Genomic DNA, 21,276 nt, shown 5'->3' on the forward strand with positions numbered 1-21,276 from the left:
ATAGTGCAGATCAAAGCCATATGTAAAACTATTAAATAAAGATATTCTAGAAAAAGTTGCTCCTGCCTGTGAAGTTTAGAAAGAAATCAATGAACCATCACATTCAACTAGATAATGATATCTCACATTTACATTTTAGATTTTGGCTCCCAACATTTTATGGTTGGATCTCTCTCTTGCAGTGGAACTGTGCCTGGTCCTTCTAGCGTACCTGAGGTCACATTTGTTTTCTTTTTCCTGTCCTTTTCTTTCTGCCCTCTCATTTTTCCTTCTTGTGGTGTTCCCCCCCCCCCCTTGCCCTTCTGTGTTTTTCTTTCTTCTTGCCCTTTATGTTACAGTTTTATTCATCCCTCTCCTCCCTACCCAACTTCAATTATTTCCCACTTCTTTTTCTCAGTTCTCATTCTTCTCTACAGTTCTCCCCACATCTTTTCTCTTTGTTTTTCTCCCCATTTCTTACTGCTGTGGTCTCTCTCTTCCCCATGTTTGACACTGGACTGTGTTATGGACAGAACACAAAGGTGTGCACTGTTCAGTGCTACTGTGGGGCTGGGAAGAGAGCCCAGGGCTGGAGACTTGTGGTGCCCAGCAGTTTCTCATAACAGGCAAGGACAGCTATACCTCCAGGGTAGTAAACCCCATACAATGGAAATTCTAGTCTTAATAAGCTGAATTTGTTGCTCTCTCTGAATAGATTTAAATAATAGAACATAACTGAGGTGAAACTAGTCCTGATCTGCTTAGTTAAAAGTCTTTGTTTTGTTTCATCACCAACAACTTTGATATATTATTTTAAATTGATATATTTTAAGTTGTAGTTGACTGAGGTGGCCACAGAGTGGTAGGCATACTCTTCTAAAGTAATTGTGTCCACAGTAATTTAATCTTACATGTTTTTCCATCTGTTAGCATATTCTGGATGTTCCCAGGAGAGATTGTTTGTAGCATTTGCTCAGAAAAATAAGATGGAGATTTTAAGAAAAGGAAAATACTGGGAGCTATCACAGTAAAAGACTACTTGGGCCACTGAAGGAAAGAGGACTAACTGGAGTATCAAAGGAGGATAGCAATATACCGAAAGACATTTTTGGGAACAGTGGGAAAACAGGATTCTTCAGAGGACTGGAGTTGCGTTCTAAAGCCTTTCACCTCTAGGTCATTCATTCAAATCTGGCCCAGGTCAGATGAGATCAAAAGTTAATTACTCTCTTTTTTCTCTGTACAGCTCCCACTATAATGTACCCTCAATCAAAAGTATGTGTTACCATCAGAGCTTAAATTCTCAAAGATTATTTCCCAGAGCCCTGGCACCTCCCATGGGGTTGAAGCCCTAAGTCCCAGCATGTGCTGTGAAGGACCTTGAGATTAAACAGCTTGAATTTGAGACTAAAGGAGAGCCAATGGACAATTCTAAGGCCTGGTCTACACTGGGGGGGGGGGGGGGGGGGGGGGGGGGGGAATCGAACTAAAGTACGCAACTTCAGCTACGCGAATAGCGTAGTTGAAGTCAAACTACTTTAGTTCGAACTACATACCCGTCCTCACGGCGCGGGATCAACGTCCACAGCTCCCCCGTCGACTCCGCCACCGCCGTTCGCGGTGGTGGAATTCCGGAGTCGACGGGAGCGCGTTCGGAGTTCGATATATCGCATCTAGATGAGATGCGATATATCAAACTCCGAGAAGTCGATTGCTACCCGCCGATCCGGGCGGGTAGTATGGACGTACCCTAAGAGTGAGGTGAGATGATTGGGGCAACAGGCAAAGAAGACCATCTTAGTAACTATGTTTCATAAGGACTAGATGGGAACAAGGTGGGCCAGAGAGGTGGTGATTGCAGTAGTCAGAACATGATATGATGAGGGCCTGGACAATTGTTTTAGCTAGTTGGAGAGAAAAAAGTGTCCTGGCTTGGAAATGTTATGGAGGAAACATCAGCAGATTTGGAGGTAGGCTGGAGCTGTGGACCAAAAGGGAGGTAGTAGTCAAAAATAACTTCCAGGTTACTGCCCTGTTTGAGAGGAAGGATGATGGCACTAAGAGATGGGGGTGGAAAAATATACATTTTATCAAAAAGATTTCTCAAATTTGGATGAAAGGACATATCTAGTGCATTAAGCCCATCTGAATATTTAAAGCATGCTGACATGCTTCTGCCCACAATTAATCAAATGCAGTTTGGCACATGCAGGTGATCTTATTTTTTTAAATTGTGGGAAAAGAAGAACAGGTAATGAAGGTGAAATAAAGGATACAAATTTCAATACTGCAATTGAAACTAATTCTGATTTTGATTCATTTCCAATATTATCACTGTCCTTTAATCATCAGCATGAAGAGAAAAAAAAATCTCTACTTCCTTGAGATGTATTTGCAACTCTATTAAATTGAGGAAGACCCTGTCTTTTTCTAGGGGAAACTGATGCAGCGACAAATCCCTTTATGAACCTACACTTGGGACTTTAAGTAGGAATTCCACACACACAGAAGCAATTTCTACCATCACCATGGGCATTCCACATCTCTCCCCAAAGCAGCATTACCTGCCCAACCCCCCACTGATGTCATTATTCAATAATATGTAAATTACAACCTGCTCCAACTCATACTGAAGTTAATGTCAAAACTCTAATTGACAGCAGGATAATGGTAAGGATCAGGGTAAGGATCATGTCTTCTTATACATCTGTAAAGAGTCCTGTAAATAGGAATATTGCTAGTATTCAATAGGCATAATTTGACTCCACAGGTGAAGCAATAAAACTTGTACATGAAACCTAAGCCCCACTGTCAACCACTTATTTCTGGTTATTTGTCAGTGTTTAGCAGGCTTGCTCTAAAAGAAAACATATCTTGTCTCTCTAAATAATTGAATCTAGTGACTACCTTGAAGACATTGCTAGTTAAGAGGCACATCACACCTGTAAAAACTGCCTTGATATCTAAATTGCAACTGTCTGCTTTGAGTCTGTCATCAATGTTTAAAAAAAACAGATCTAACAGCCTTATTATCATTTCCCTGATACTTTGTCTAATGTCTATCGCACATGGAAACTAAGATTTTAGTTGCCCTTGTTGTTCATTCAAATTTCATTTTTATAATTGGTTTCTTTTCTTTCCTTCCAACACCCCCTTCCTTCCTCCCCCCGACCCCAGTTCAGAGCAAATTGCCTAATTCCACTGCTTTCTGCCTGTTCATTATTTAGCAATAATTAAACTGAAGATGTTATACAAACTAAAATGGAAGCTCACCATGAATATTAACTCCTTTCCCACCATTCTTCCCCCACCCCCAAGAGCCCTAAAGGAAATCTAATCTAACAGACATTAACGTAAATCATGCATGTTGAATCATATCTAATTGAAAAACCACTTATGGGGTAGATTAAACACCTGTCTTCATTTCCCTTTCTGTCTGAAATCAAATCTTTTCAGCATATTGCAGAGCCAATGCAGTTATATTACAGGAAGACAGTGAATATGAACTTCAACTTTGAAAACTTAACTTTAGTATATTAACACTCTGCTGCTCAGTCAATTTAGTTAATGTTACAATCCCAGGGCAAGATCTTTCTAGTAGTTTATAGCCTTCAAAAACACATTCCAAGCTGGCTTGGAGATGATGGAGCTAATGCTCCGTTTAAATGGTCTTTGATTCTGTTATTGCTAGGTACTGTACTAACATATAATAAAGCATCCTGCCCTGAAGAGCTTACAGTCTAAATACCTGTATGGTCATTCAATTTGAGAATGTTAACAAAACTGTCTTCATTGCCTTGGCAGGTGAAAAGGCAGTTCTCTTGGGGGACAGAGACTGTTTCACCTCTTTTGTTAATACCCCACCCAGCTATTCAGGAATTTTAAACAGAGACCTACCTTGTTTCTCCATGAAAGTGACCATGGCTGAGGTCCGTAACATTGGAAGAATGAGCAATGAATGATACTGAGGACAACTCCCCTTAGTTAAATTTTTAATATTAAATTATTTCTTCCCCTTCCATATTTGAATATTGGCTGGTTACTGGATAGGCAGAATTAAGGGTTCTTTGCCCTTAGGGAAAAGCTGTTAAAGGCAGCTTGCAGCTGAATAAAATTGGGCTTGTGCTCTTTTGACTTTTTTTTTTGGTAAATTAGTCTTCTAGCATAGACAGAACTAGAATAATTAAGGAAAAAAACAGCTGGAAAATAGAGATTATGCTCACCTCCTTTGTGATCTACTGCTGAACAGCACTGTATAAGAGCTAGGTATTATTTAAGGATATTTTAACGGGGAAAAAAATGCACAAGCCTGTTTTTCCCTTTAGAGATCACCTTTAAAAGGAAAGTTGTATACTTTACTACTAGATAAACTGCAACTAGTGAGAAAGCTACTCTGAGCTGATGGTCATGCATTGGCTGGTGACCACTACAGGAGTTTCTCAAATGTGGAAACCATTTCTCCGCCCTTCCCACTTTGTTACATTGTGGCAACTACAAATCTCACTGTAAAAAAAATCAATATTAGCAGAGTATTTTGTATTTTACTTGTCTTCACAGAATATTGCATTCCTTTGGAGACTAGTCACTCAAGTCTAGATTTTTAAAGGTATTCAGGCATTGCTCTGCTCAGTGTTGCAAGGCCTAATTAAGTATTACATGTCCAAGTCCCATTTTAAAAAATGATTTAGTCCCCTAGGTGTCACTGGAACATAGGACTGTGCAAGGAATAAGTGATTTAAATGGCTAAATCTTATGTTCCAATGACAGGCACCTAGGTGCCTGAGTACATCTATACTGCAAAAAACCCTGTAGCAATGACTCAGAACCCCAAACCAACTGACTCAGGCTCACACTACAGGGCTAAAAATAGATGTTCTTGCTTGGGCTGAAGCCTGGGCTCTAAGACTTCTCCCTCACCAGGTTTCAGAACCCCGCCTGAAGCCCAAGCAGGAACATCTAGACTGCTATTTTTAGCCCTGCAGTATGAGCCTCAGTCAGTTGAGCTAGACTGAGACTCACTGCCACCGTTTTGTTTAGCGTGTTTTGCTATCTATATGTACCAAGTCGCTTTTGAAAATGAGACTTGGACATGTTACTTGGGCCTTGTAACACTGAGCGGAGAAACAGTTAAAAACCTTTAAAAATCAAGGGCTCACTGTTATGCTTTTCCATCAGCCTGGTCTGCACTTAAAACATAAGTATACATAGCTACAACACTCAGGTGTGAAAACCTCACACTCCTGAGCACCATAGGTGTGCAGACCTTGTATTGCACTGTGTGATATCCGAACATGGTTGGACCTGCTGCTGCTTCCCTGGATGTATTACCCAGTCAGCTGGTCTACAGCTCGTATCTCACTGGTTCAGAGGAAATCTTGATTTCCCTCTGTAGCAGCCAGTACAGAAACTTAGGCTTCACCCTCCTTGTTTCTTTATCCCTGGGTTGTCTGTAGGATCAGTTACAGATAGAGCCAGCATCCTGTAACCAGTCATCTCTCCAGTCACCACACTTTGGGAAATGGTAGTAGTTACCTGAATTTAACAGTAGCAGTAAAAATCACAAAATTTTATTCAGCGTGGAGGATCAATGACACGTTCCAACTTGCTGATGAGGAGATGCGTAACAAGTTACATTTGAGGACATCCCCCAGCCACTTAAGCAGCTCCTCCACCAGTGCTACAAAACTCTTCTCCCCACCGACTGGCCTAGTGGAACAATGGTGAGATCCCTATTTAGCAAAACTCATTCCCACCTCAACTACATTCAGCTTGCAGAGGAGTTCTGAAGCGCTCTGACCCTTTTGTACTGTGGCAGGCCAGGAACATGAAAGGGGGGTTGAGTGGGGGCAAAGTGAAAGCTCATTCTTCCCCTATGCACAGAGAGATTTGAGTGATCATTAAGAAGTTGCATAACTAGTCTGTGCAGTGACTTTAAAGCTCTTCACAGAGTAGCTATATTGGCTGTGAAAACTACAACAGAGAACATTTTGACTTGTGAGCGAAGACTACACTAGAACACTGAACTAAAAGGTTATTTTTGCATTTAGCAAATCTTATGGTGAAGATGCTTTCTAGCTTTGACCAAAGATGTGTAGAATGATGGTGGAGATGTGTAGAATGGTCGAGGACACAAGAAAAGTTGAATTTTCATTTATTAAGCAGACAATACAAAGAGATTCACTTAGATTTCTGACTCTGTGCTTGTGCCTTCAACACTTTCACAACAATCTTCTGCTCCTCAATAAGGAAAGCTCGTTTGATTCTAGGGAAGAGAAAAATCCTTCATTAGCTCTAATATATAAACTCTGCTTTGATATTAGACATTTCTCCAAACCCAGCTATTAAGCTCAAAATGATACCTAAAACCTAGTTTTAAAAAACTTTTCTACTTGCACTCTTCACTGTTCCCAAGACTACTGAACTATGACATGCATACCATCTGAATTTAAAAATGCTTTTGGCTTCACATGGTTTTTTTCTGCCCACTCTGCCAAGAAAAAAAACTGTCAGAAAACTGCAAAGGCCTAGGTATTTCAGCATTAAAACAGTTCCCCCTATATGATTACATCCTCTCCTGCCCCCCACCCCGCTTCATGCACAAAGAGGCCACAGTTATGTTTAAACGTGATTATTTTTGTAGGCTAGACATGGTCATGTAGAGGATCTCAAGCCTAAAAAGACTGAACACTTAAGTCATCTGACAGCTTGCTTGATGGTTTGCCATATCAAAACACAAATATACCATATGAATATTTCTAGTTACTATTTAATACAAAGGTGGTTAAGTGACATGAAAGTGTAGTTTAACAATCTCATTAAAAAAAGCTGCTGTTAGTCTAAGCAAGTTCAAATACTAGTGTCAGGATTAATCTGATTCTCAAATCTATGCCTGTACAAATACTTCTCCCATCCCTAATTATATAGATATTAGACCCACCCCAAAACAAAGAATACTAGAACTGTGCCTTGCCACATGGCAGCAGACATTTGTTACACTGATGTCCCATCTGTGGCTCCTTCCTGTTGCCCAGAACCCGTTCCCCTCCTGCATGGTAGTCAGGATCTTTTCTCCCCCCACTAGCAACAGCAACTCCCTCCAGTGCCATATGCAGATTTATTTACGTGATACAGAGAATCATTTTGTAACCCAATAGCAAAACAACCCTGGAATTGTCACCTTCCTAGTTAATCAATAATAAAAACAGTTTAATGGAACCCTAGATCACCTTTTCTGTAGGACATAACACAGTAGTGCTCAAGCATGTTAACCTTTTAACTTTGGAGATCTGGAATCAAATTTGTCTAACACGTGCATAGACAAAGCTCTTTGCACCAGGGACCTTTTTGTTATATCAGTCTATGACAGGGGTAGGCAACCTATGGCACGCGTGCCGAAGGCGGCACTCGAGCTGATTTTCAGTGGCACTCACACTGCCCAGGTCCTGGCCACCAGTCCAGGGAACTCTGCATTTTAATTTAATTTTAAATAACGCTTCTTAAACATTTTAAAAACCTTATTTACTTTACATACAACAATAGTTTAGTTATATATTATAGACTTATAGAAAGATACCTTCTAAAAAGGTTAAAATATATTACTGGCACGCAAAACCTTAAATTAGAGAGTGAATAAATGAAGACTCGGCACACGACTTCTGAAAGGATGCCGACCCCTGGTCTATGACATGGCTAATACACATTGGCACTTTGCTATAAAATTAATTAAGATGGCCTTAGTCTAGTGTGCAGTGTAAAATTTATCCATATAGGAAAGCCATTACATCAATGCTGAGAGGCTCAGTGTTCAGGTAACAGGGACAATAATTATCAGGCCTTGGGTTCAGTGAACAGCATGAAAAAGCCAAACACTTCAACTTATATCTATTCTTAGTCACAGTTCACACAAGACAGGCAGAACTATTTAAAATACTTGAGTTGTAAGAAAATCTGCTATGTATGCAGAGTAAGGGCTTGTCTTCACTAAGGCACTAAGTCCATGTAAGTTACATAGCTTCTGCCTCTTCTTGAGGTGGATTACAGAAGTGGATAGGAGAGCACTCTCCCATCAACTTAGCATGTCTTAACCAGACTCACTAAATTAACGCTGCTGCACTGATCGCAGCAGTGCCAATTTAGCCCTAAGACAGACAGTGAACTGTAGATAGTTTAACTAGTGTCATACTTTTAAACAGGGTCAGCTTTGACATTAATGCTTTCCTTAAATAACTATACCTCTCTCCTCTATCAATCAGTATTCAGGAGAGAACTCAAAGTTCAGGTTTATACAGAAGGGACATCATGATGTTTGATGGCAAATTACAATGAAGAATCTAAAACCTTTATAAAAAAAGATAGTCAAAGCAGGTACCAGTTAGAATCCGGGAGACAGGATTTTGTATATATAAATGCATCTACATTAATTACATCATTGCTGAGTTTCACAGCCCCATGTTTACCCATTTCAAGTCAGTCAAGAAAAATATACTGTTAAAAAGACTTAAACATCCAGGTCTGAAAAATTTGGCCTATAAGAAGAAAAATGTGTTACTGCTAATATGATGTGAACAGTAATTTCCCCCCCACACACATTTTGACCAATATTTATGACAAAGTTGCCTAGCTTTTTTTTAATTTACCTGTCACGAACACATTTAGCACACATGGAACCGCCATAGGCTCTGCTAACATGCTTCTTTGTTTTTGACAACCTCATAAGGACTTTAGGGCGCACAGCACGAACCTATGTGAAGCAAAAATTGATGTGTCATACAGAGTAATTCATAATCATGCATACTTTTTGGATACTAGCCATATTAAAAGAAAATCAAGCACACCATTAAAGCATGTCACTTCAGACTAAGCACAAGTATGTTGAGCAGTTTCTCTTGAAAAAAAAGTCAATTGCTGCTGAATGTGCAAGATACGCTTTTACAAGATACAGGTGTTTGCAATACCTCTTCACTACAAATATCTTACTAAAAAGTTCCTACTTTGATAATTTATTGGTCCAAGATCTCCCTGAATCATACAGGCATTGGGGAAAACTGGCAGTTACATGTCAGTAGATTGCTTGGGCTCATGTGTATATATTACAGTGGAGAGTTTGCAACCAAAATACTGCAAGAAGAGAAGCTGAGAATTAGACTATCATTTTTTTAAATAACCCAACATGGTGGTGTTAGTAACACAACTAAGGAAATTTGCATTACATACATGTAACCTGACAGTGTCTCTTCAAGTCGTCTTACATATTCTATACCAAACATAATCATACTGTAGACCACATCATTTGGAATAACTTAATACTGTAGAAAGCACTGCAATTGCTTTTACTGAAAAATGACATTTGGACATTACGTACTAGCTATCTTTTAAAGACATTTAGCACTAGAAACAAGGAGAGTCGGTATCATGTGGTCAAACCAGGGCCGCCCAGAGGATTCCGGGGGCCTGGGGTCTTCGGCGGCGGGGGGCCCTTCCGTTCCTGGACCCGCCGCCGAAGTGCCCCGAAGACCCGCGGCGGGACCCCCCCCGCCGCCGAATTACTGCCGAAGCGGGACCCGCCGCCGAAGCGCAGCCCGGTCTTCGCTCCGTCTTCGGCGGTAATTCGCCAGCGGGGGGTCCTTCCGCGCCCCGGAGCGGAAGGACCCGCCGCCGGCGAAGACCGGGAGCAGCAGAAGCTCCTGCGCCCGGCCGCACAAGAGTTTGCCGGGCACCCCGGAGCGAGTGAGGGACCCCGCTCCAGGGGCCCTGAAAAACTCTGGTGGGGGCCCCCGTGGGGCTCGGGGCCTGGGGCAAATTGCCCCTCTTGCCCCCCCCTCTGGGCGGCCCTGGGTCAAATAAGCTTTCTGGCAACCCCCAGCAAGCAGTCCATGTACTACAAACAAGTAAGAACCTCTTTTACAAAAAATTAAAATAAAACCCCAAATATTCTCTTTACAAATATATTGGTCTTCTATCAAACACAATGGACATAATGCAGCCAATGAAATGGGTATTCACCCACGAAAGCTCATACTCCAATACATTTGTTAGTCTATAAGGTGCCACAGGACTCTCTGCCGCTTTTACAGATCCAGACTAACATGGCTACCACTCTGAGAATAGACATTATCCTTCAAAACGTCACATTTCACACTACTACAACTGAACCTGCAAACCCTTTTAAGTGTTTTTTTTTTTGGGGGGGGGGGGGGGGGATAGTTAGTGATATACTGGAAGACTCCCTAGCAAAGATTAAATCAATGTCCTTCTTTCTGTAGGAATAAAATTATACCTTTACTATAGGAACAGGGTTTTTTTTTAAATACTGTCATTACTATAACTCACTTTTGATTGTACACAATCTGCACATAGAACTACATCATGAAGTATCCTACTACAGTATCCCTTTGATAGTTATCTACGATTAGCTTTTTATGGCTAAATGTCAGTAAACTGCAATTTCATCCCCCCACCTGAACCAATGACAAAATATTTCCATTGATAACTGAAATTTACAGATAAACAAAGTAAAAAAAATTCTGGTTAAGAACTTAGAAGTATCATTAAATAATGGTCTGACACCCCCACAATTTAGTGCAACTGAAAATTTAAATCAATTTTTAAAAAGTCATTTAAAATAAGTATCATCCACCTGAAGTTATTTAAAAAAAAATAAAATGAATTCTGCTAACCCTATCCATGCCCAACTTTATTGTATGGGCATTTGCTACTTATCCCCTAAAATAAAGGGGCTCAGATGCTGTGGATTATAAGCACCAAAATTAAGAAAAAAATAGCATCACTATCCATTAAATGCTTTAAGTTTTCAGAGGTTTAACAACTAATCCTCACAACAGGCACATGAAGTAAGTATCTCCAATTAAAGACTGAAAAGTACTAGGCAAGATACTTAACTGCAAAAAAACAAAAAAATATCACACAGCAAGTAAGCAACAGTGGGAGCTGAAGTATGTGATCATGGTACCAAAAATGACCAAGTAAATGAGTGTAATACTTACACCACGAAGTCTTCCTGGACACACACCACATGCAGACTTCGGTGCCTTGCCAACTTTCTTGGTGTAAAGGTAAACAATCCTGTTACCTGGTGTCCGGGACCTGTGTGCATCAGAGAAACATGCAATTAGTGTAAAAAAACTAGATTTCAATAGATAAACTCTCAAAAACCCCAATCTTACTTACAGCCTGGTCTTGTTAGAGGCTGTATTGTAGGACAACCTACGACGGTATGTCAGACGCTGAACCATTTTTTATATCTAAATAAAAAAGTGAGAGAAAGAGCATTAGTCTCACAACGATTTTTCACTACTAAGTTTAAACTTTTTTTTGGGGGGGGGGGGAGAGAGAGGAGATTTGGACAACAACAAAAAGTAGGTGATATCAGTGAATCATATTACTTTTAATGGCCGTGGCAACACCAACACTCTGACGTTTGACATGGGCAGTACAATGCTTCAGGTTTCACACCTGCTAATAGTAAAGATGCAGTACTAATCCCACAAACATAAAACCAATAATAAGCTCTCAGTCTCGGCATTTTTCTCCTCTAAATCTCAAAGTGCGTTATAAAGGAGGGGAAGTAGCCACATCTACAAACAAGTATCAGAGGGGTAGCCGTGTTAGTCTGGATCTGTAAAAGCAGCAAAGAGCCCTGTGGCACCTTATAGACTAACAGACGTTTTGGAGCATGAGCTTTCGTGGCTATTCACTTTGCTGCACCTACAAACCTAGGTTCAGACGTTGTGGCATCAGTGTGTTAACACCTATGTAAACCCCTATGCCTGTCATAGCACCCAGAACTGCCGGCTCCCCGTCTCTTGCCCATTAAGCGACAGTCCTGTAACCACCAGGCCCATCCCCCGGTCGTTCTGACACAGGATCTCCCTACCTGGCGCCCCCACCCCGTGGGTCTGGCCCTGCCCAGCTCCGGAGCCTCCCGTAACCCCGGGGCCTGTCGATGGCCCCAGCGGCTCGCAAGGCCGCAGCAGGGGGGGGGGGGGCGGGGAATGCGCTGTAACCAGCAGGCGCGAGCCCCAGCCGCGGCCCCGCACGGGACACCCCGGTCCCGAGGCTCCATCCGGGCCGCAACCCAATCCCCGCTCCCCAATGCCGCCCTCCCGCGGCTCCCCACAGCCCGGTATCCGCCCGGAACTCAGCCCCAGGCCGCCCGGACCCGCCAATCCGCGGATGGAAGCGGATCGGCCCAGCTGCCCAGCATAGGCCGGGAGATGGAAGCCACCATACCTGGTCTCGCCGGGACCGGAAGAGGAAGGGGAAGGGCGCGGGTCAAAGTTCAAGTAGTGACCGAGAAACCCCGGAAGTAGTATTCATGTTGACTCGGCCAAGCTGCCTTGTGGCAGTCGAGCGGGGCATGGGCGCCGCCATGTTGTACGGAAACCAAGGGGCGACTGGCCGGGCTGGGAGTCTCTCCCCGCGGGGGCGTTGAAGATGATCGGGCTGGAGCCCGCAGTTCGCCACCATTGGGCCGCCTCTCGCTCTCCCTTCACTCAGCGCGGCCCCAGGCACCGGCCCGAGCGCAGCTGGGGAAGGGATTTGGGGTGGGGCCAGAAATGAGGGGTTCAGGGCAGGGGTTCTGGGTGCGGCTCTGGCTGGGCAGCGCTTACCTTGGGCGCCTCCCGAAAGCGACTGGGGTCTGGCTCAGAGGTGGCCGGGTGGCTCCGTTCGCTGCCCCTGCCTGCAGGTGCTGCCTCCGCAGCGCCCATTGGCTGTGCTTCCTGGCCAACGGGAGCGGCAGAGTCAGGGCAGGGTGTGGAGGCAGCACGTGCAGATCCCCTGGCTGCCCCCCTGCCTAAGAGCTGGATATGTCGTCCACTTCTGGGAGCAGGGCAGGTAGGGAGCCTGCGTTTGCGCCGCCAGCAGAACTTTTGGCCTACTCAGATCTCTCGGATTGCTTTTAATAGTCACCAGGAGATCGACGCCGATTCCGGTAGACTCTTGGCCAATCCGGGAAGGTTGACAACCTTAAGTTGGACCCATAAACACTGACTGCAGCCACCTCTAGCTCTAACACACACAGCACAGCGTGTACCTTACAAACCCTAACCCTGACAGAGCCAAGCACTGGGCTTAACACACCTTCTCTCCCTGGGAGTGGAGGGGAGGAGCGAATCACAGGTGGCAGATCTTGGTTGCCTTGCTTGATGCACTGCTGGAAGGCTTTCTGGGTATGCCTTAGGCTTAAATGCTAGCTTCAGTGTAGACCGGGGTGGGCAAACTTTTTGGCCCGAGGGCCACATCTAGGTGGGGAAATTGTATGCAGGGTCATGAATGTAGGGCTGGGGCTGGGGTGTGGGAGGGGGTGTGATGTGTAGGAAGGGGCTCAGGGCAGGGGTTTGGGATGCAGGAGGGGTGCGGCAGAGGACTCAAGACAGGGGGCTCAGGGCAAGGGGTGGGGTGCAGGAGGGGTTCGGCATGCAGGCTCCGGCCTGGCACTGCTTACCTCGAGTGGCTCCAGGGTGGCAGCAGCACGCAGGCAGGTTCCCTGCCTGCCCTGGCCCTGTGTCACTCCAGGAAGTGGCCTGCATGTCCGGCAATGGCTCCTGTGGGTGGAGCCCATTGGTTGTGGTTCCCTGTTCCCGGCCAATGGGAGCTGTGGGGGGCAGTGCCTGCAGGCAAGGGCAGCACACGGAGCCCTCTGCCCTTCCCCCCAGGGGCCACAGGGACTTGGTGCCAGCCACTTCCAGGAGTGGTGTGGGGCCAAGGCAGGCAGGGAGCCTGCCTTAGCTCTGCTGCACCACAGGGCTGGCAATCCCGTAGTTCACCCTCCCATGGTGTAGACACTACCTATGCCCACAGGGAGCGATTCCAATCAATTGGAAAGCCTGAAAGTTTCCCGTTGGTTGCTCCCTGAGTTGCCACACCGGGATTAATTCTCACTTTCAGGGGAAAAATGACGTGGTAACTTTATATAATTTTAAATCATGAAAATAGTCTACTCCAGACTTCACATGTTTTCTGACAACAGTGGGACCTACAGTGGGACCAACTGTTATCTTCTTTGGTCCTGCAAAGACAGGCTGCTATCTCTCTGTTTCTCCTCTAATCTAGTGGATGCCATTGTCATGGTTGTGGCTGGTGCAGGCATGGTATCTATTGCATTGACAGCATTTACCACTCCCATAATCCTGAGATTTTGGAAGCAATCCTGAGGACTTGAGAAATCTCCTAGAATCTTGAGTTTTAAGCCAAGAGCCTAAAAATATATGGAGCTAGACATATATAACACCTATTAGTTGTTTCCTCAGAAACCTGGAAACACTGATCTGGTAGCAACTCAAGACATCACAAGTGATAATTTTTTGGACAGCCAATAAAGAAAAAATACCGAGAGCCCTAATCAGGCAATTCCTTTTTAAGCCCCAGTGATTACTTCCATTTCCTTTGCTATTTTTTATTTCTTTGCTGCAATAAAATTATCTAATGGAAAATAAAAAACACATTCCTATCCCAACAAGTGATCCATTCAAGGTAAAGAACTGCACTGTGGATGCCTATTTCTCTTCATTCTTTTCTGACTGGCTCTAATCCTCTTCTGCATTCCAAGAGTGAAGCAGGATAGTTTACACAGATGCTAATTCTTGCAGTTTGATAAATTACAAGTTTCAGTTCATGAGCTGTCTTCAGAATGCTGCTTGACACCATTGCTAAACACAGGATTTTGTCTAAAAAGTAGTATTGCAGCAGCTGGTTATCTAAGATCAGTGAAGCTGGAAAAGGTGAACCACTGAAGTCAAGTAGATAAAATGTATATCTGGGTAGACCCTTCAGTTTTTTCCAGAGTTCTAGTAATCCTGTTTTTTTATGCAAGCCTATTTTCTAAACATCAGATTATTCCCTGAAAGCCTTATTGTTCTACACTGTGGCAGTTATGGTTCTTCACAGGAAGAAAGTTTAAAATCTGCTACTCAAAAATGTAAACCATAAATGACCTGATAGGTTTTGTTTGTTTTGTTTTTGCTAATGGAACAAAGGCAGACAAGGCATCTTGGACACATCCCTTTTTTTTATACAAGGAATCCATGGGTGAAATCATGGTCTTGAAAGCCCTTTCTGAGGAGTGCCCATGTGTGCAGTTGAAAAAGCACAGACACCATGGTTTTAAAAGAATGACTTTGTTTGCACATAGATGCATTCCCTTTTCCTATAATAAGAACAAAGATGTGAAGGTCACAGCTAGTTACACTGGTCAAGCAAAAATGCAACTGAAAAATTGTCCCCAAGTACACCTCTACCCTGATATAACACGACCTGATATAACACGAATTCGGATCTAACGCGGTAAAGCAGTGCTCCGGGGGAGGGCTGCGCACTCTGGCAGATCAAAGCAAGTCTGATATAACGCGGTTTCACCTATAATGTGTGTAACCCTTCTGCCGGGCCGAAACGATAGCAGCAAGGGCCAGGTTCAATACATAGGGGTCCCTTCCCCACAACATAATGCAAAACCAGCTCGAGCCCCCACCCAGTGACCTGGGAAAATCTTACACACACCCCTGGGCGCCTCGAGGAGGCAATACTTCCCCTCTCGCAAGCACAGAGTCTTTGTGTCACAGAAAAGATTTAATTACATAAGATAAACAACAACAAGCATGAAATTTGGAAAATACCTCAACTGGAGTTCATAGGTCAAACCGTGAGCAAAGACCCACCCCAGCAACTTGGGCTGTGTCCTTCTCTCTGGGCCCTTGAGTCCAGCAACCCCCCTAAATCACCCACAGTCCCAAAAGTCCCACAATTCAAAAGTCTCTGTCCCGGGTCAGGCAGCCCAGAGTTCAAGAGTCTCTTTGCAGAGGTCCCCCTCCCCAGCCTAGGTAGAAAGGGGCACCTTACATGATTCGGGGCCAGCTGCCTTGCCTCTTCGTGGGGTTCTGCTTCCACTAGTCGTCCCCGCAAACAGCTCAGCTCCACTTACTCTGTGGGCTGCTCCACTCTGCCAGCTGCTCTGGTCCACCAGCTGTCCTGTGATCCGCTCCAGCCGTCCTCACGAGCTGCTCAGCTCCACTCACCCAGTGGCTGCACAAACGGCTCTACTCTGCTCTGCCAGTATTGCTTCAGGTTCCCCCAGTCATCAGCACAGTGCTCTCAGCTCAGCAAGTCCAGCTCTTCAGTGATTTCAGCTCCACTCATTAGCACAGTGCTCTCAGCTCAGCAAGTCCAGCTCAGCAAGTCCAGCTCTTCAGTGATTTCAGCTCATAGTAGGGGAGCCCCAGTGAATTCAGCTCAGTAACCTGCATCTAGATTCTTAAGGGAATCAAAAGTTAACTCTGACATTCCACAGTGGAGAGAGGCACAGGTGGAACTGGTGCTTCTGGCTCACACAAGGAGCCTGCACCACCAAGTACAGATACTGGCCCCCCGCCTCTCTCCTCTCAATGGGTTTTGGAACCCATGTGCCCCATCTAGCAAGCGCTATCCAGCTGACAATGAAACCCCCCATCACAAGACAATTTTGTAGTTCCCCATTTACCCAATCAGGGTGACAACATTTCATTCCTCCTGCCCCAATAACAACGAAATTGGGGGCTCCCACAGCTGTGAAAGTAACCATCCCATGCTGCTTTGCGGTATGCTAAGTAGGGTGGGAGTGCCCATGCAAATAACCGAAATACCAATGCAACACTTTCCGCACTCCCCATAATTTACCACCAGATGTCAGGGTAGAGCTCATCCTGACTCTGCTTACATGTGGTTAAGATTTTTTGGCTCCCGAGGACAGCGTTATATGGGGAAGAGGTGTACAAATGTTTCTTGAACCTGTGGCTGCATCAGATTCTTGTGCATGTCTGGTCCCCTTCTACTTTTTTTTATTCCTGTCTTATTCAATCTTCAACATGCACCCCCTTTGCTCTCCAAAACTCAGCAGTGACATGAGTTGTCCCCACATACATTACGGCTGTCTGCAATATTTCTTGGTCTACTTGCAGCTGAACTGGGAGTTCTGGATGGGGACTCCTCTTTTCCCTGGTGTATGGTAGCAGGGGTTCTTCAACAGTCTCTGTTAACACCCACCCATGTAATCCTGCTAGACCATAAACATAATAGTAGAGGGTTGTTATAGGGGATAATCTGGTGCATCTGAGCCTGGATAGTCCACCAACAAACTATGCCCCTAACTTGTACTACCTCCCACTTGCAGTGCAGTACATGGGACAGATGCTGTAGTAAGAGGAGGCCCTGGGATATAAACCTTGGTATCAGAGGCCTGGTATGAGTACCATAAAAAATAGCAAAGGAAATGGAAGTAATCACTGGGGCTTAAAAAGGAATTGCCTGATTAGGGCTCTCGGTATTTTTTCTTTATTGGCTGTCCAAAAAATTATCACTTGTGATGTCTTGGGTTGCTACCAGATCAGTGTTTCCAGGTTTCTGAGGAAACAACTAATAGGTGTTATATATGTCTAGCTCCATATACTCATACCAGGCCTGGTATGAGTGGTACCGGTACCACTCTGACAACAGATGCTAAGACTGGAAGCAGTCAGAGTTGAGCACAGAGGAAGTCAGATTGTCTCCCAACAGCCAATGAGAGTACTCCAGCTGTGCCAACTCCGCCAATGTAAATCTGATGTTATCTCCTTATTTATTTTAGAAAATTATTTCTATCAATAATTTTCAATTACCTTTAGGCAATGGCGCGTGTTACTTACACTGAAGAAAGGAATGCTAGCTTTAAAGATTCCCATTGTATTGGGTTTCTCAAGTCTCTTCAGTTGGACCTTTGTCTGAGATCACATCCTACACACTGAGGCCTTCACAGGTTGAAGAGTGTGCTGACAAGCATGGCTGGCCTTTTCGCTTTGAAATTAGTGGCTAGCTGGCAATAGGAAGGCCTGTGTTTTTCATTTTGTTCTCTACCCCATGGATCCTGCTCCCATCCCGCTATAGGGCACCAAGGCATCAAAGAACAAAATATTCTAAAACATATGTTTCAATTTCTCCTGCTCCTGAGCTGTGGTTGCTCTGGGTGGTTCCACTCTGCTTGTCTCTCTGCGCTGCACAACATCCATTCTTTTCTTCACACAGCACATGAGAATGCAGTGTGGCCGATCTGGTAATTGACACGGTTTATTTGCATTTGATTTATAAGGCCAAATTCTGCCTAGGGTTGAAGACAGAGCATTAACATTGGCTTCAATGCAAGCCCTCACCCCCCTATTCATTCGGAGCAGAATTTCACCCAATGAATGAAAGTGTTCTCTGCTACTTTTGTTTAAACAATATTACAAAAAATAAAATCTATTGTATACATTTTCAAAGGACCTGTACACACATCTCAAGGTTCCGATGCAATCATTAGCCACTTGAGCTTTGCTCTTGGAAGTAGCATGTATATAGAAACCTTTGATGTGTGTTCATAGTCTTATTTATAGATTTTTAGCTCACAGTTTGTTGTGCAGCATTCTCCCTGTCTTATATCTATAATTATTATTTTGGTTAATTATTGACTCTTTTTAAATGCAAATTATGGGCACCAGAATTTTCCTGCTTCGTGAAAGAAAGAGAAAATATGTCTGAACTAGATATGAGAGTACATTTGAAAAAGAAGCACATTTTAGACAAGTGAATTTCAGAGCAATTAGAGTATTTAATTTGAACTTTCTAGGTCCAGAACCCTAAGGGGAGTAAGGAAACCAATTAAATTAAATTAAATAATCATGCTCTAAATATAAAAATGTAACAGAACCCAATTGTGAAAGAACAACACTATTAAATTACTGATGAAGTAGTTTGGAAATGCAACAGTTTGCCATCTTATTACCAAGCACTAGTTCCTGATTCTACCTAGATTTAGCAAATTTGGGCCACAACCTCAACTGGTTTAAATAAAAGTATCTGCATTGAACTAAATGAAATTGCACAGATTTACACTGGCTGAGGGTCTGGCCTGTTGTTTTAAAACACATGCAATTTATTTTGTACGATTAACAGGACTGTCAAACGAAGAGTTTACAAATGCATCTTGAAATATTAGTTTGATTTTTTAATACTATCTAGTTTGGTTGATCATACCTGAAGTAGGAGTTTACTAGGGCTTACTAGGAGCTAGCAAACAGGAGCAGCCAACAGGGGCGTTTTGCGAGGGACTTCTTCAGGTGAAGAAGGAGCGATTACGTGACCCTTGGGGTAACTTTGCTGTCTGTTGTGTGTGTGTGTTTGTTGTAGTGTGTTTGCTTCTGGACTGAAATATACCATGTGGTCTGTTTGTTTGGGGGACCGTGTGCTGACTGTGTGAGTGCTGAGCCAAGCGGCCTGCTAGGCAAGGCTGAGAGCTTCTTAAGGAGGCTTTGATCCCTAAGCCCTTTAGCACCCATCAACCTTTAACCAGGGGGAGGGGCTACTCAGGAAGACCAGTGCTTTAAAAAGCCCGCTCCTAAGCGACCAGAGGAGCCAGCAAATAGTGGAATTTTGTGAGGGAGTTTATGGGCAGCGGGGGGGCTGCATACACGTAACATTCCTTGAACTTTTTTAAACTTAAGCTTAAAAACATCCCCTGATAAAAACTAAACAACAACAAAGGAACCAGCTGCAGGAGTAAAAAGACAATGCAGGCAGAAGTCCAGCAACAGAGTGGGGGCTACCCAGTTTATTGCGCTGAGTGTGGCATGTATGATTACCTGCCCTATGAGCAGGTAACGTATGTGTTCATTCAGTGCAAGGAGCTCCTGGCCCTTGGAGACCATGTACGGGCTTTGGAGGCCAGGGTGGCTGAGCTGGAGGAGCTAAGGGAGACAGAGAGATACATAGATGAGACTTTCCAGGACACAGTAGACTGGTCCCACCTCTGGTCTGACAGACTCTGTGCTGTTGAGGAGTATGAAAGTCTCAGGGAAGGAGAACATCCAACTAGAGCAGAGGGAAATGATCCCATAGTTGGGATCCTCCTTCCAGATGATGTTGTGGTTTCCTCTCTCACTGAGGATACCTCTCCAGGGGAGGGAACTCCAGTTATTAGGAAGAGACAGGTATTAGTAATGGGCAATTTGATCATTAGAAACACAGATAGCCGGGTTTGCGATGATCGGGAGAACTGCATGGTGACTTGCCTGCCTGGTGCAAAGATTGCGGATCTCTCGAGACATCTAGATAGGCTTATGTGTAGTGCTGGGGAGGAGCCAATGGTACCAATGAAATAGGGAAGGATAGGAGAGAGGTCCTGGAGGCCAAATTTAGGCTGCTAGGTAAGAGATTGAAGTCCAGGACCTCCATGGTAGCATTCTCTGAAATGCTTCCAGTTCCATGCACAGGGCCAGTTAGACAGGTAGAACTGCAGGGTCTCAATGTGTGGATGAAACGATGGTGTAGGGAGGAGGGGTTTAGATTTATTAGGAACTGGGGAAACTTTGGGGAAAGGGGGAGCCTATACAGGAAGGATGTGCTCCATCTAAACCAAAATGGAATCAGATTGCTGCCGCTTAAAATTAAAAAGGTTGTAGAGCAGTTTTTAAACCAAGGGCTGGGGGAAAGCTGACAGGTGCCAATCCGACCAGGGGGTAAATTCCTTCACAACCTTACAAACAGCAATCAGTTAGATCCTGAGCATGTGAGCAAGAACCAACCAGCCAAGCACCTGAAAGAGAGAATGTTTAGTGCCACCTCAGAGCCCTGGCTTACCTCCCCAGTGTTTCATGTCCAGCTGTTCCCATACCTGATTCTTCAGAAGGAGATCAAAACTACCCCACCCCCAGAATACATTGGATGGAATTCCCTTCCTGACCTACAGAAGGCCAGCTGAAACCCTTTTCAGAACACAAGGCATAAACCAGAAGTGAATCCACGGGCTGTTGAACCATACCCCGTACTTAGTTACTGCTCTTTTCTTCCTTACACAGTCCTCCTTGACCATCTCTCTTCCCAGGATCCTCAGTTGTGCAACCCCAAACTCCATACTCACACTGGAGAACACTCACTCACACTAGCAGCTCCCTTGAATTCACAGGGTAAGAGCTCCAAGACTTGCATAATTGGATTTTCAGAAGGTATCCTCTCACCCCCTCCTTTCCGTTACCTGGCTGTCCTGTCTCATTCTGGTAGTCTAGTACTTGCAGGCTTCCACTGTGAATCCATTATGCTGGTCCTCTGCCCCAGTGGTGTTGCTGATCCCTTGCTCTCTAGTAGACTTCTGCAGTCCTCTGGGCTCTTCTAGTTCATAAAATTTGCTTCAAGATTGAACTACTATTTCATCTCTTATTCATTCATTGACTTACTCACCTAGTCTGCCAAAATTCTAAAAGACATGGTGGGTGAGGGGAGCAAGTACTGTATGTGCACACA

The 21,276-nt window shown here is 44.3% G+C and overlaps 1 protein-coding gene across 1 annotated transcript; it reads right to left on the reverse strand.

Moving 5' to 3' along the window:
* Positions 1–6,113: 6,113 nt before the first annotated feature.
* On the reverse strand, positions 6,114–12,303 carry RPL34 (ribosomal protein L34). The gene is made up of 5 exons (XM_045017230.1): positions 12,229–12,303; positions 11,167–11,240; positions 10,983–11,082; positions 8,616–8,719; positions 6,114–6,241 (listed from the first exon to the last, which is right to left on the reverse strand). Exons 2-5 carry the CDS (start codon positions 11,229–11,231, stop codon positions 6,157–6,159), a joined length of 354 nt encoding a protein of 117 aa, XP_044873165.1. The 5' UTR covers positions 11,232–11,240; positions 12,229–12,303; the 3' UTR covers positions 6,114–6,156.
* Positions 12,304–21,276: the final 8,973 nt, after the last annotated feature.

Source organism: Mauremys mutica, chromosome 5 (assembly GCF_020497125.1).
Source record: "Mauremys mutica isolate MM-2020 ecotype Southern chromosome 5, ASM2049712v1, whole genome shotgun sequence".
NCBI classification, from domain to species: domain Eukaryota; kingdom Metazoa; phylum Chordata; order Testudines; family Geoemydidae; genus Mauremys; species Mauremys mutica.

Coding starts and splice junctions, on each gene's coding strand:
- RPL34 (XM_045017230.1), bottom strand. CDS start 11,231: ATGGTTCAGCGTCTGACATACCGTCGTAGGTTGTCCTACAATACAGCC. Junction 11,083..11,166: donor GCCTCTAACAAGACCAGGCT/GTAAGTAAGATT, acceptor TGATGCACACAG/GTCCCGGACACCAGGTAACA. Junction 6,242..8,615: donor GCTAAATGTGTTCGTGACAG/GTAAATTAAAAA, acceptor TCTCTTCCCTAG/AATCAAACGAGCTTTCCTTA.